At 35.2% G+C, this 16,890-nt stretch overlaps 1 protein-coding gene across 1 annotated transcript in view; it reads right to left on the reverse strand.

Annotated features, from left to right (window-relative positions):
* Positions 1–6,705: 6,705 nt before the first annotated feature.
* LOC114046301 (sodium/hydrogen exchanger 2) overlaps positions 6,706–16,890 on the reverse strand; it is a 112,927-nt gene continuing 102,742 nt past the window's right edge. The window contains exons 9-12 of the mRNA XM_027866603.1: positions 14,392–14,488; positions 11,881–12,012; positions 10,263–10,353; positions 6,706–7,320 (exon numbers count right to left, since the gene is read on the reverse strand). Coding sequence (XP_027722404.1) covers positions 6,953–7,320; positions 10,263–10,353; positions 11,881–12,012; positions 14,392–14,488 — 688 coding nt within the window. The 3' untranslated portion in view covers positions 6,706–6,952. The remainder of the gene's footprint in view (positions 7,321–10,262; positions 10,354–11,880; positions 12,013–14,391; positions 14,489–16,890) is intronic.

The raw sequence follows: 16,890 nt of genomic DNA on the forward strand, positions 1-16,890 counted from the left end.
TTTTTTTTTTTTTTTTTTTTTTTTTTTGGCTAGGCAATGGGATTAAGTGGTTTGTTTCCCTTCCTTGTAGGTTTTTCAGAAGAAATTACCATTTGGGTATATAGCAGGGATTTCCTTTGAGACTAGGTTGGACTAGTTGGCTTCTGGGGTCTCTTACAACTCTGAATTTCTGTTATTCTATGGTTTTGTGACCAAGAGGGAGCTTGATGGATGGAGATAAAGGCTCTGGGTGAGCATGGGAATGGTGAGATGTAGGGATAGGATAGGGCAGCCAGGAGTTCAGGAGTTAGGAGCTATAGGAGGTGTAATCCTCAGAAACAATTTTTGGTCCCAGGCTGGATGTCTAAGAATCTCTATTTCTTTCCTTCTCATTCAAGGACTAGACTTTTTACTTACCTTTCAACTGTAGCTACCTATTGCCTTGACCAGTGTTTTGCTTTCCTCCTTGTACTTTGTTGGAACAGATCATCTCAGTTTCTTTATTACTTGCACACATGATTCTGGAGGTTTGCTGTAGGTGTTTATTATTAATAACAATGGGAAACAGGTTATTAAAAGATTCCTAATGCTTCTCTCTTCCCCACATCCCCATTCTCTAGAAAAGGTTTCACTTCAGACTATAAAGTGCTAAATGAGTCTTTGGCTACACAAAGGAATCAGATAAGATTCATTTTTCTTAAAGGAAGAATCAACTCAGGCAGACTTGAGAACCTTATAAAAAGATTCTAGGAACTCTGGAATGAAGGGAGGGTTGGAAAATCGATTAGGTGCCAAAGGAGTTAACATGGAGGAGGGTAATAAGGAGGGAAGCCTAAAAGGTTTTATCTTCACTTCTTTCCACTTTGAACAGGCCCTGGGACCAAACTGGCAAGATGAGAAGCTGGGATGCTGGATACAGAAGTTCAAATACCATCTGAAATTAACTATCCATGGGACATTAGTCATTTAACCTCATTGGATCTTAATTTCATCTTTAAAATGAAGGGGTTGGACAAAATGGCACTTGTAGCTGTAGTGCTATGGTCCTGTAACAGGGACCATAATACCCCTCTAACAGGGTTATTAGCTGGGGAAAGACAAGGAATGGGGGGTGAGTGATCTCAGATGTCATTGAGCACAGGGAGGAAGAGAATGGGAATCCCAATGGTAGTAAAAAGAACCTACCAGGCCACCCAACTGAGGCAGCCATTCTGGACTGTCTTTTTATATGGTATGTAGAGAAATGCCTATATGCCACAGAATCATAAACATAAACCATAAAACCATAGCCATCCCAGCACCTAGGACAAACAGCAGGAAACATGCCCTCAAATTACATTCAGGGGGCAATCTAGAGAAGAGACTTTGTACAGTATGCTATAAATGCCTATCGGTGGCAAGAGGAGGAGAGGGGAGAGACAAGAGAGAGACAAGAGACAGAGATAAAGAGACAAAGAGACCTCAAGATGCTGTGAGATCACAGCTTGGGAGGCCACTAGCAGGAAAGAGTCCACTAGCAGAGCTAGTCCAAGGAAGAGAGCAAGCTGCTGCAAGGAGCACATAGATCATTTGGTACCTTCTTATTTCACCTAATTATTCTTAATATTATCTTGCAAAGCTTAGTTGTTTTTACCTTAGTTCAGGGGTGGGGAACCTGTGGCCCAGTACATCCTCAAGTGAAGCCCTTTGACTGAATCCAAACTTCACAAAACAAATCCCTTTAATAAAAGGATTTATTCTGTAAAACTTGGACAGAGTCAAAAAGCCCCACCCAAGGACCTAGAAGGCCACATATGGCCTCAAGGCCACAGGTTCCCCACCCCTGCCTTAGTTGAAGGAATACAATTAATGTCCTCTAAATTTCAACAACCTGAGCAAAACCCCATTCATTCTACTCTATTTATGGTTCTGGTGTATACTACAGTATAAGATTTGGACCAAATTGACTTTTGGTGGTGGGAACAGGCATATTTAAAGTAAACTGATACTGAACACAATTTTAAGTGGAATGTTTAAACTACTTTATAGTAAGGACTATCTCTGAGTATAGGTTTTCATTTAGATACAAACAATTGGTGTATTAATTAGCAATATTTTATTCATTAAAGTAGATACCCTAACACTTCACTCTGCCAATACTTTATTGCTCTAGTTTGAATTATTTTGTGTACTTCAAAGTAACAAAACTCTATCATTTAAAAATATTCTTCAGACTTTTCATGAATTCAAAATGCTTGATCCTGTAGTGTGGGTTTATTATATGTAAATGTCTTGTCAAAATGAGAAATCAGTAACAATTACAGTCATCACTTCATTGTGCCCAGAATTTGGTACAATTAAATTCAGCATTTAAAATATTTTGCTGAAGAAATGAAAAATCCATAAACAAAAAATTCAATGGAACAAGAGCTAGTCTAGTGAAGTTTCTATCAATTACAAAAAATCTATTATTCAGAATGTCCATGTATCTACAGAATAATGATACTTATATTCATAACAAGGACACAAGCCAGAAAAGATCCTGAAGTATCTTCTGAATCATCAAGAAAAGATGAAATTACAATCTGTATAGTTTTTATGCAAAATATATTTTATTGTGATCTACTTGTTTGAAAATTGAGCATGTTTGTGAGGTGGATATAGTCTTTTTTTGTTGTTGTTATTTTGGCCAAGACCTGTGATTTCATTAGTGCAAGGAACTCCAGATATGGAAACTCCCTACATATAATGCATATTTGTTGTTGTTGTTCATTTGTTTCAGTTATATCCAACTCTTTATGATCCCATTTGAAGTTTTCTTGGCAAAGATTATGGAGTTTGCCATTTCCTTCTCCAGCTCATTTTATAGATGAAGAACCAAGGCAAATAGGGTTAAACGACTTGCCCAGGGTTACATAGCTAGTGTCTGAGGCCAGATTAGAGCTCACAAAGATGACTGTTCCTGACTTCAGGCCCAGCACTCCATCCACTGAGTCACCTAGTTGTCCAAAAATGCACATTACCAATTTCTATTTATAGTCTTAGAGAGTTTCCTAGGCCAAAGAGGGTTTAAGTGGTCATATCACCAGTATATGTCAGAGGCAAGGACTTGAACCTAGCCTAAGGCTGGATTCCACTCTCTATCCACTATGCCATACTTACTTTCAGATAAGTATGGTAACAATCTGGTAACCTGAACATTCCATTCACTCACCATCAAAATAAGAATGTTGTATATAATTTGTTGTATATACATAGTTATGTAAAACAGAATTCTTGTGATTAAAAAAAAACTCCTAGGAGTGAAAGAAGAAAAATGAATGATATCAAACAACTAATTAACAAATTCAATAAACCTTATGGATGTTTAGTTCCATAACGTTAAATAATCCGTTTGAATGAATAAATTGCCCAGATATATTGCAGACAAAGTCTAAAGTAATTTAGAAACTAAGGTTCAATACTAAGCAAAGTGAACTATTTAACATCACAGTGAATATCCAGGTTTCCTTGGTAATGAAACAAAGAATAAAAACAGAAAAAAGGAGTTGGAAGAGAAAAAGAAAAAAAAACCCAACAACATGTTATAAGAATAAAACAAACAAACAAAAAAGATCCAACAGGATAGGAAATCTGGTGTGATCTGTGATTCATTCTTGCCTACAGTGATAGACAGAGGTCATGCTAGTTTCATCCAAACCTTGGCTGACAATGTCAACTTGCATTTCCACTTATTGAATAAAGCAAACTCTTTAATCACCCCTTACAGAAAATAGACAAACTAAATCTTCCAATCAACAAAAACATTGCGATTTTTACATTTGATATTGAAATGCTAATTTTAATATAAACATAACTTGGATAGTGCAACAAATGCAAAATGTGCTTAAGTATTTAATAAATTAACATGATTCTATACATTTTAATTCAAGATTTTTAAAATATAAATTAACAATCCCCCCACCCTCACCCAGGTACTATTTACTATTGTCCAATCTCACTACAAAGCATAATCTAAGCTAAAAAAAAAAGTCATGCCAGACAGCTAGGTAGACTGCTGCAATTACCAAAGGCTGACCAATACAAAATACACAAATCTGCAAGATCTAAAGAAAGTCGTCTCAACGTGACATCTTTGAATGAATCGTTCCAAAAGAACAAAAACCTAATTTATACCTGTTTTCAGTTCAAAAAAAAAAAGAAATGCCTCAGAATGAGCCCTCTGCATGATTTGAGAAGAAAGGCCTGTATGTAATACAAGTTAACTTCTGTTACAACAACCTCCAAAGAACAGTCAAATTGTCGTTGTTGTTGTTGTACTAAAATTTTGTTGTAAAATAATGCTTGAAATAAGCGAGCCATTAGCTAAGGTTTGGCAATCATTTCGTTATACAGATATTCTGTTATAATAATAATTGTTTAAAGGTGGGTGTTCTAGTAAGACTTGTATACTCTTTGCCTTCGACATTACCTAGAATTCCCATATGATCACCAAAGACAATTGCTATCATAATACCTGATGATAGGGGAAAAAAATAGAGGCAAGCTTAGATAACTATCTCTTACTTGCTTTGTTTCAAAGGGGGAAAAAGTAACCATTTATATTAATTCAATTCAATTAAACAGACATTTACTTTGTGCAAGGCACTGATGTTTTTTCAAATTACGGATTAAAACACCTGACACTTGTCCTTTCTTTGTAAAAATAAATTTACAAATGACATGCACGTTTATAATGTGAATAATCTTAAGTGAAAGTTGAATTTTGTCTACTTCCTTAAGAAGTAACAAATGAGTTATAAAAAGATTTCCCTGTTCCCTCCTTGTAATCTTAAATGAAAATTGTAAAGTCAAAAAACTTGGGAAAGTAGTAAGGGTCAGTTTCCCTTTCTTCTTCATTTTCTACACATTTTAAATTATGACTTCATCTATACTAATCTGAAAACCATAACTTACTCTTGGCTTTGTTAAAAATATATCACAAATCTTTTAAACTCAATTATATGCCTTCATCAAAAATCTATAAACCACCTCTATTTTTTCTTTTTACCAAAAAATCTATAAATATCTATTATATGTTTAAAGTTTTGGTGGAATTTTTTTTCATGTTGGTTTTTGGTAGGTTTTTTTTTGGTTTTTGTTTTTGGCACTAAGCCCAAAATCAAAGTGGTTTAAAAACTGTTTTTTGTTTTTTTGTTTTTTCTCACATAACCTGAGTATCTATTAGGCATCTCTAGAGGTTCTGAAAACAAAGTGTGGTCCTGACAGACATGTTTGTTCTGGGTTGGTCATACTGCCTCCAGTCCTATACCCAACCATGTTCCTTCCAGGGGTTCAGGTTCTAGGGCATGAGAAACAATGAAGAGGCTTCCAGAATCAAATTAAAGATGAAAATCTTTGCTTGAACCTTCTAATTACTCGATTAAACCATACCCATTTTCATATCTTAATTAATACAAGTCAGGTCTTTGTAGCCCTTTTAAGTTTTTACCTATATAAAATTTGGGGAGCCTCTGTCAAATTTCAATCTTATATGGGCACATAATTAATCTAAATCTTAGTACCAATCAAGTTTTAAAAGGTTATTTAGCAAAAAAAGGGAAGGCCAAAACATAAAAAGTTATGTTACTGAGGATAATGAATCAAATAGCAATTTGATATACTTAAATTTCACAGATTCTTAAATTTATGCTATACCTTAGATTACTCATATATCTAGGGTTCAATTTAGATGGAAAAACGTTGAGTTATAATTGCATTTGCTTTCTATGTAGCCATCTCTAAGCTAGTAGTTTTTGTTTTTGTTTTTTTAAAGCAGATTATTTTAAATTCTCACATGAAAATATCTCCTGGGTAAAACTCTACAAATAACAATGAGAATTCTCTCATTGTTGTAAAATTCTGGAGCATAATATATAATATAATATTATAATATATAATATAATATTCTGTTATCCTTCTCAACTTGAAGCTAATGACCTGGATTCATTGTCCTAAAGTCCCGAAAACGGGAAATTCTACCTGAAGAATGGGTGGATATGGATCCAGGACTGCCTGCATCCTCCCTAATATTGCACAGTATAAGTTATCAACCGATACAATGTAAACACATGGAACTCTGAGATGCCCTATCGCCCCCACACTGCTTACAAATGGTGTGGATGGAACTTCATAGTCAGCTAAGTCTGCAAACCACCATGTGCCAATTCTCGCCTACACTGCCCAGTAAGTCCGTTTGCACCAGGTAAACAAGAAGTGGAGATTCACTTTTCACATCACAGCCAAACACAAAATAGAGACAAACAGATTGAAAAATTGTTGCTCCTCATTAATATGTGGAGGTGGGGTCACACAGGCCTAAGGCCACTTGATGATAGTCAGGTCACTTTGTCCATAGAGACGTGAATGCTGTAGTTGAACACTCTGTTCTGAAAAATACTCTTTGTTGCCACATTGCAGTACAGGAAACTCCCCCAACCTCTGTTGATAGACTTGTCATCCTTCACAAACAGCCCCATATTGTTCTGCTTTCTTTTTCAAGAAAAATGTTTTATATATTTTTTTAATTGGGGGTACTATTCATTTAGACATGGGTTTTAGATGAAAAGAAAATTTAATAAATAAAAGCCTGAATGAGGCATAGATATATGCATTTTCACCATCAATGGTGTTTGCTAAAAATATTTTAGTTCTGTTATTCAATTCCAGAACCATTAAAGGCACACTTTTATTTTTTCAAGCCTGGAAAGAATGCAATTGCTAGAAGCTAATCATAAAAGATGCTTTATGTTTTTTCTTTCTTTGTTTTGTTTGTTTTCCTCCTGCTGGGCTTTTCATTTCATCCCATTAAATCGATGGCTTGGCACTGCCTCCCACAGATAATATTTAGATCCGTAGTGAGTTTAAAATGGATTCAATTGTTCTGTCAGATTTCAGGATAATAAGCTCCAGATGTGTTAGGCCAGGTACCACAGTCCTGTTTTGGCTGTTTCCACTAAGGGTTATCACTTCCATATCTGTGTTTCTGGTTTCCAGGCTCTGAGGCCCGCCTGACTAGCCTGCGGGGAGGCACTGGTCTTTTGCCTTCAGGCAAACCTTTTTCTCTCACAGTGCCAAATTTGGCTTTGGAGAGCAAAGGCTGCCTCAGCACACCTGGTGTCTGTGCTTGGACTGCTGAGCTGGGGGAAGCTGAGGTGATGGAGGGCTGCCCTCTGCTGGCATCTCCATGTGCTTCATTTCTCCATTCCATGTGGTATTGCTGCTGGGCCTTCTGATGCTGGTCCATCAAAAAACGCCTTGCCCTTGGTTGCAAATTTAGCACTGTGGTCCCAGTATCTGGATCAGAGTCACTGCTATTGCCATCTATCATGAGAGCAAAGGAAGGGAAAGTCAGACTTGGGTGGAAGACACTCAGCGAACTTGATTAGCATACCACAGGACAAGATTCTTACTGATACCTGGACATTCCCAATAGCTAGCATTTACATAGCACTTTAAGGTTTGCAAAGTGCTTTATATATATGATCTTATTTGACCCTCAGAAGAACCTATAGGTTCTATTATTATCCATATTTTGCATATGAGGAAATTGAAGCTAAGAGAGTTTACGTGACTTGTCCAGGGTCACAGAGCTAGTCAGAGTTTGGAGCAGGATTTGAATTCAGATTTTCCTGTTTCAGTCTGCTGCACCACCTAGTCTACTCGACCTTCTTAAATTCATATGGTTTTATCTGCTCTCCTTTACATGCCAAATAGGTATTCCAACTCTCAGGAGACACACACATACACATGTATCTATGTATGTATATGTATACACATACATGCATACACATGCATAACTGCATATGTGCAAATATGTGCATCTGTATATACATATATGCATTCATGCATGTATATAGCTATATATACATGTGTGTGCATATATCTGTTTAGGCACATGTTTGCATATGTATATATGCATATATACCTATACAGACACACATGTATAGATATATACATGTATATATCTGTGTGTGCATGTATGTGTGTATGTGCACGTATATGTATGTACAAATGTATTTGTGTTCTGTCTCCCAAGAAGCCCTAAACTCAAATTCTGATACCAGCTTTATTGCTGGGTAGTTTGTGTATATATAGAAAAAAATACACATGCGTATATGTGTGTATATATATATATGTATGTATATACACACATACATATTTGTGTATACACACAAACTAACCAGCAATAAAACGGATCTCAGAATTTGATTTTGGGGCATCTTGGGAGATGGAATACCAAGTGCCAATAGGCTGATCACGAACAATGGTGAAAAAATGTGGACAAAATTGAATTAGAAATACAATTGCTATAGGGATAGCAAGTCACCATCCATAGCTGTGAGTCAAGATTTCTGCAGGGAATAACATATCTCATGATATTTTTGTTTGCAAAATTAATAGGAAGATGTAATCAATTTTTCTCAACCTGAAAGTATGGGGAGAATTCTTTGGGGAATACAAAGACAGGCTGTGAAGTTCCAAACAACCACTAGATGGTGGCCTCGATATCTCAGTGTCTGGTCACAAACTTTCGTAGTGTTGATTTGTCCATTTTCCTGGATGGTGGCATAGAGGATAATTTACTATATTTGGAATCTGGAAGACCTGAGTTCTCCTGCTTCAGGTGCTTGTTAGCTGTATGACCTCAGGCAATTCAGTTTCCTCATCATTCAAAATATGCCAATATGCACCAGACACTATATTAAGGGTTGAGAATAAAAAAAAAAAAGCCAAAAAAAAAAAAATCCCTTCTTTTAAGGAGCTCACAGTCTAATGAGGAAGAAAACATGCAAACAGCTATGTACAAATAAGATACATACAATATAAACTGGAAATAATCAAGAGAGGGAAAATATCTTTAAAATGAGCATATCACCTACCTCACAGGGTTATTGTAAGGATCAAATGAGATAATATATGCATAACCTCAAAATACTATATAAATGTTGACTATTATTATTTTCCTGATTCCTATAATCTGGATTTCTCTCTTTGATCATTTTTCTTAGTCTTTCCAGTCTTCAGATAAACAAAAGAAGTAGGTTACTATCCCTCTCCACTTCTCAATAGCACAGGAATCCTGTCCCACTTCTCTTTGGAGTGGGACGGGATGTCTTTGGGTGAGCTGTGTCTACTTGAAATATCATCAGTCTACAAAGTGTAGAGAAACCTATTCGTTCAGATTGAACAAATACCCCAGGTTGTAAGATACACTGTTGGCTTCCTTAAAACTATATTGGTTTTAGGGGCAGCTAGGTGGCGCAGTGGATAGAGCACCAACCTGGATTCAGGAGGACCTGAGTTCAAATCCGGCCTTAGACACATAACACTTGCTGCGTGACCCTGGGCAAGTCACTTAACCCCATTGCCTTGCCAAAAAAAACCAACAACAACAGCAACAAAAAAACTATATTGGTTTTTCAGAATAACTGTTAAAATGATAAATATTTACAGTTTTGCAAATTTTCCACATTCATCATCTTTTCATTAACTAAAAGATAATAGTATTTTCTACCATCTTATTAATGGGATCTTTGTGGAGAATAACTTAGTTAATAATTTGGAGACTGTATGGTGATAATCACATTATTAATAAATGGCAATGATTGTGGATTTATGAAATGTTTGACTTATGAACCAATAGGTAGACTAATTTAGGCTTGATGTAAGAAGAAAAAACAAACTTTTTAGAGCTATCTAAAAATGGAAATGAATGCCTCTGGAGATAGTGGGGTTCCTTCTTTTGGGAAGCCTTTGAAGTTTGGATGACCAATTAGTTATTTTCTAGAACCCCAAGCCTTAAAGACAACTAGGGAATGAGAATACTGAAAGTATAGAGGCAAACTGTGTAAAGACAAGGAGTTGGGAGATGGTCTTGATGTTCCTGGATATGAGGTCTCCCTGACCCATGAATTTACTTTACGTATATTTGTATATATTTGGATTTCTTTATCTGGGTACAGATGTATCTCTCCCAGTAGAATGTAAGACCTTGAGGGCAGAGATTATTTAATATTTTTTCTATATCTCCAGCATCTACAATGCTTCACACAAAGTAGGAGCTTAATAAATTCCTGGTGAATCAAACTAAAGAGGATAGAACTTTTTTTTTTTTCAGGTATGGGATAAATTAAATGGCCACTGATGTCCCTTCCAGTTCAAGAATTCCACGATCCTGTAAACCTTAATGAAAAAGGACAATTTTGGCTGTTTCTCTCTTAATGGCAATGGTAATTGAATTAATTTCTATACATGTTCATTACCTGCATTAGACACATTATGTCTTCTTTTTAACATGTCTGGAAGTTTAGTGTTCTTAGGTAGTGACAAATACCGGGATGTTGAAGTAGATGCCTGTATATATATAAAAAAAAACATTAAAACCTCACCTTATTTTGTATATAATTGCGTTTTTCAGGGATTAACAGTTTATAATTCCACTCCAAAAGCTGAATTAGTGTTCAAAATTCAAAGTATAGTTCTTAAGCCTAAAATCATGTTTCTTTAATATTCCAAGAATAACTTGTATTTGAAATATTTGACCATTGCCCAAGATAGAATGGAGATTAGCACTAAAACAAAGTTGTGAAATCATGAGACAATCAGAAAAAAAATTGTGTCTGTACATGTTTGAATCTGTGAGCATGTTTGATTAAAGAATGAATGCTCTGCATTTTCTTAAAGAAAAGCAATTGAAGCACTTGGTTCACATAAATCACAAATACAATTTTCTATTATTTTTAAGAATGCATATAAAATGTACAATAGGTATCATATTGCTTACCTTCTCAGCAGGTGGCAGAGGGATAGAAGGGAGGGAGAGAAATTGGAACTCAAAATTTAAAAATGAATGTTTAAAAAAAGTGTGTACAACTAGAAGAAAAGTTTAAAAAAAAGAAATCATGTGTTAGTTCTATAAAAGCTCAGTTTTGATGGTTTCATGAGAGTGATGGAATAATGTTTTTGTTATTGTTGTTTTGTTTTGTTTTGGACCTATGATTTCATCATTGTTAGTATTTCCCAGTAAGGAAATTCCCTCTACTAATGCCGATCAACAACTCTTCTGCAACTTATAAGTCTTAGGGAGTTGCCCACCATCACAGCATTACTGTAGCAAAATAATTTATATTGCAAATATGAGAATTATTAGTATCTTTTAAATTTTTAGTAGCTGTTTCAGAATTCCAGCATGTATTTATTTTGACTAGATCCATTAGACTATACTTTTAACTTCAAATGAATTTCTCATATGTATCTAATATGAATACAGCTACACTTTTTTTATTTTTTATGTATTTCTTTCCTGTCATTAAACCTTGAATATATATTTTACTGGTTCCTATTTGCATATGTTGCTTCCATTCTATTTAATTTTTAAATAGTATTTATTTTTTCAAATTACCTATAAAGATTAATTTTAATATTCATTTCAAAAAAATTTGAGTTCCAAATTTTCTCCCTCCCTCCCTCACCTCACCCCTCTCTAAGAGGGTAAACAATTCGATACAGGTTATATATATATATATGTGTGCAATCATGTAAAACATTTCCATATTAGTCATGTTAGGAAAGAAATTTTTCTCAATTAAAAAAAAGATTATGTTCATAACCTCTCTACTGTCTAGCTTCACAAAGAACATTATAAACAATCACATAAAATGATAATTAAATAATTCCCTTAATTTTAAAGAGGCTTTCCTTATCAGAAATACATTGAAAAACTAAAGGTAAAAGTTGCCCAAGTCTTTTTATGCTCATGAACTAGCAAAGTTGATGATATACAATGGGAGTTTGTTTCTCTGTCACTGCCAGCCAAGGTTTCTTTGAAGTTCTGGGCTCAGATGGTTTCAGGATTAGCTTGAAAGACACAAGTTAAGTTACCCGTCTTTCCCAGTTCAAGCTGTTGTCTTTCCTTATGCTTTCTCTCAAGCTATGCCGACGTCGGATCAGAATCTCTTTGGCTTGCCTTTCTCTTGTATCTGTGGTCAGGTTGTGTCTATTATAAGACAGAGTCTGAAAGGTAAACAAATTGGGGATCTTTAACAAAAACACTGATTGATCAGGCCTGAAAAAAAGTTAAAATTATATCACATATATCTTTGGTTTTTAAAGTCAATTGGGTATTTGAAGTCTCAATGAAACAAAGAACATTTATAATATCCATGTATATTCATACTGTTAATTTTTCTATAACTTGGTCTTCTTTTTGATGAACCAATTACTTTTGCAAAGGAAAAGAGAAACTGATTGAGTTAAAAACCAGTCTGCTTATCTTATGAAAACAATGGAGAATATATGTTATATGGGCTGGGGCAGGAAAAATATTTTTATTTCCAGGAAGTCAAATGCATTTTTGAATATATGATAGACAGTAAACCCTATACCACTTTAGCCACAGGGGGGTGCCATGGTCTTTTGATTAAATTCCCTACTCAGCTATTTCAGGGCCCATTGTCAACTTCTGTAGAAGAAATTCCTATCATATCCACCTCCAATCAGAATCAAAAAACCAAAAGGGTCCTAAAATGGGACTTTAAAACAATTTTTCAATGTATGTATAATGCCCATAACTAAAAACTGTCAGAACTACATAAAGATAGGAGTTTCCTAAAATGAATGAAAATTATTGATGATTTTCATTTCTTCAGATATAAAGGATTTAATAGGATCATTGATTTAGAGTTGGGAGGGATCTTTGAGAGCATCTAGTCCCTTATTTTACAGTTGAAGAAACCGAAGCCAGGAAAGGCTAACCTAACTGACTTGCCCTAAGTAACACAGGTCGAAGAGCCAGGATTTGACCTTGAGTTCTCTGACTCCAAATACAATATTCTTTATACTATCCCACAGGAAACACTATGAGGATGCCTCAAAGCATAAATGAACATGACAAGTGTGGTGGGCTCACACCACTCTGCTCCTATGCACTTATTAAGCAAGGATTGTCTTTTGCCCCCCCCTTTTTTTAGCATAGTATCTGGCACATAGTAAGTGCTTAATAAGTGTTTATTCATTGATTTTCCATGTATATATCTTTTCTTTTTCTTCTGATTTTTAAGCTCTTTTACATCAAAGACTATGCTATTTTTATACTTGTATCCCTAATACCTAGCATGTATTTTTCACATTGTAAGAACCAATGAAAAAATAAATGTCACTTGAGTTAAATAGAATTCATTGATAATGGTAGAACAGATTGCAAGGGTGCCTTAAAAGTCAGGCAGTGGAATTATAGACTACATATAGACAACCGTTGTAGATTTTTAACAACAGTATGACAAGAAGAAAATGGGATTTTAGAAATATTTATCCGATAGCCTCATTAGAGGTGATAATAATAAAAGTAAAAACAGCAATAATAAGTATAGCTGATATTTATATCATTCTTTATGATTTTATGCATCAGACTGCCTCACTTTTGTATTTGTATTTTGTCCTAGACTGATGTCTAAGACAGTGTAATGGCGTGGGGGTGGGTAGTGGTGGTGGTGAACAGCAGGTTGCTGTTGTGCTTTGGTTTGCCTAATGTCATGTTGTAGAAAAGGGTACAGAAATGACCATGAGCCCATACAAGGTTACTATGTTATACAAAACTACCAAGTTTCTGAAGAGTTGAGCCATTTTACTTGGAAGTTGCCAGGGCACCGGTTCAGTGGTCTTTAGGGTATGCTCTGGGCAGAGAAGAAAAGGCAGCCTACTATTAACCATCCTCTTCCTCATTATAGAATACACTTAATAAATACTTGTTAATTGATTTTAGGGTTTGAAGTGTGAGATATACATGTACATACACACACATATACATATATGTACATGTTATATGTGTGTGTGTGTGCACACATACATATACATATACACACATAAACATTGATCCTCGGAACAATCCTGTGATGGTAAGTATTGCAATTGCATTTTTACAAAGGAGGAAACTGAGGCTTAGAGTGAGTGAATTACTTCCCCAAGAGATTATAGCTAAGAAGTGATCCTGGTAAATGGAGAGACTGATAGGAAGCTATCAAAGTACTTAAAGCATAATTGCCAACAAACCAGGACAGGATAGGGCAGTGGAGTCACAGAAGAAGGATTGGATGTGGGAACTATTTTGAAGGGAGAAATGATGGAACTTTGAGACTGAATAAATATAAGATATACAGGAAAAGAAGTAAAATAGGACTTCAAAGTTCTGAGACTGGAGGCATGAGAAAATCATGGTACCAATAACAGAAAAAAAGAAGTTTCAGGGGAAGTCTGGCTGAGGGGAATACTGACGAACTGAGCATACAACATGCTGAATTTGAGGTGATGGCAGATATCCAGTTAGAGCCCAACTACTCTGATTTTTTTTTCATTCAAAGATACTAAATATTTTGGTAAATATATAAAACTTCTTACACGCGGTCGTATTTGGTACAGATTCCTTGAAAATATTTGTCGTATCTCATCCATTTCACCAGGGGTCAGTTTTCTTATTTTTTCCTCACGATAATCACTGTAAAGGTTTGGAAAAAAAGAAAATTTTTTTAACATTTGATAAATATTGGAATGATAGATTCTCATCTTCAAAGTGATGGTGATCTTCTGCAAAAAAAAAAAACCAATCTTATGAAAAGAGAGTACTTCAAGAACTATTTAATTAAAAATTCAAAAATGCTATAAGGGTTTAGAAAAAGCACTAGATTTGGAGTCAGAAGACTTGGGTTTAAATCCCTTATTGCTTCTTACTTACTGTGTGAATCTGGACAAATCATTCTCTTTACCTTGGCCTCATCGCTGGTAAAATGAAGAAACTGAACTAAATATTCTAAACCATCCTGTAGTTGTACTAATCAAGTTAGTTATATCTACAGAATTTGAAGACAAAGTCCATAGGTATAACCTCCTGAAAAAGGGACCCAACTCAATACAAAATGAATAGGATGGTCAGATTCAGAAGAATGGGTTACACTCTATAAGAAAACCTATAAAAGCAAGATTGATGAGACTTGAGTCTTTTCCAGATCCAATCAAATAGGCTGTAATATTGTCCCAAAAGATTGCAATGTGTCTCAAAAACTCATCAAGGAGTCATTATCTTTTAAAAAAAACCCTATTTTAAAAATAGTAACATATTCAATTGTATTTTAACATGCTCAAGGTAATATTGATATAACAGAAGAGTAATGAGTGCTTTGCATAGCTCAGAATAAGGAAAGCTTAAGAGTTAGAGTTTGTCAGTGTTCATGCAATATTATCCAAGGAAGAAGGTGTTTGTAATTCAGCAAACATTTACTAAGCACCTTTTGTGTGTGCCAAGGTGTGCTTGGTACATGACGAAATACAAAGCTTAGACAGATCATTTTTTCTGCCCTTGTAGAGCTCACAATCTAGTGCATATGCAAATAATATAACATAAAATAATGAACAGAGAGTAGATAATTGAGGTACGAATAAAACTTACAAGAGGTCCAAGGAAAGAAAAGTCATTAATGACTGGGTAGGTAATAATGATAACAAATTTGTATAAAAATTAAAGTTTAATAATGTATCTTCATCAAAATAGCTCTGTGTGGAGGGTGCTATAATATTACTATTCTTATTTTAAAGATAAGGAAACTGAGGTCCAGAGAAATTATATGACTTATCCAGTGTCACAAAGAGAGCAAAATGTCAGAGCCAGGACTCAATACCAGGTCTCCTGGTCAAGTGTTCTTCCTAATCTGACATATTATCTCTTTGGTTTTTTTTTGTTTGTTTCTTTTATTTTGTTTTGCTTTTTAATTATAGCTCTGGAAGAAGCCATAAAGGTCATGTAACCCAACATCCTTATTTTACATATTGAAAAATGTGCCAAGAGGGTCACATGATTGACTAAAGAAGACTTCATAGTGGCATTTAAACTGGGCTTTACAATATCAATAGGAATTCTACAGGCCAAATGGAAAAGGGGTTAAGGAGAGTAGGCACAGGCTGAGCAAAGGCATAGCTGTGAAAAGGCACAGGGTATGTTTAAGGGATAAATAAGATTCAGTTTAGTTGAAATATAAAGTAAGTAGAAGTGAGTAAGATGAGATAAACTTAGATAGGGTGCTACAGATTATTGCTCAGTCTAAGTAAGCTTTTCCCCATCATGTCAATTGACTAGATTACATATCCAGCATTTTGCCTTCTGATATCCAGGTGAAAACTCCAGACAAGTGTGCCTCTGGGCAAGAGAAGCAGTCCCAGAGTTCTCCTCTCCCCTTAAAAGAAGAAAGATCTTTCCTTGGAAGAAACTCAGATGACACTAGTGTCACCCGAAGATGACATTAGTCATAGAATGATATAGTCATTCTGAAGCTTCGGAAGAAAGATGTAAGTCTCAGAAAACTGAGGTCTTAAAACAATTAGCTGAGAAGTGAGAAAATGAGAAAGAAGTACTTGGGAAAGCAATCATGGAAAACAGTAGCCAGTAAAATGGCAGAAGAAAAAAATGACCTACAACATGGAAAAGAACAAAGAGACCCAAAACACACAAATGACTGCTAGGCCCAAGTGCTTGTCAGAGAAATGCAAGCATATTTCAAGAGTATGAAGGAAAAAAGAATCCAAAGACCCTGTTGATGAAAGGAAAACTCATTTAGTCTGAGAACTGACTTTCTTCCGAATTTTCCCTTCCTACATATCCAAAGATTGCATAAGCCAGTGTAATTTTTATCTTTTCTCTCCTAAAAATATTAGAAAATCTGATGTAGGTAAATCCAAATTATACAAATGTAGTCTGGGGAGGCAAACAGGGAGAAATTACAAGTGTTTCACTCTTTCTCTAAAAGAAGAAAAGAAAGGGAACAGAAGGGAAGGGAATAAATATAGAGTACTGCCAAATTGTAAAGGGCCTTGGATGCTTGTAAAGGAGTTCGAACAGAATTCTCCAGT

The sequence above is a fragment of the Vombatus ursinus genome, unplaced genomic scaffold, assembly GCF_900497805.2.
Source record: "Vombatus ursinus unplaced genomic scaffold, bare-nosed wombat genome assembly UNPS02014781.1, whole genome shotgun sequence".
NCBI lineage: Eukaryota > Metazoa > Chordata > Mammalia > Diprotodontia > Vombatidae > Vombatus > Vombatus ursinus.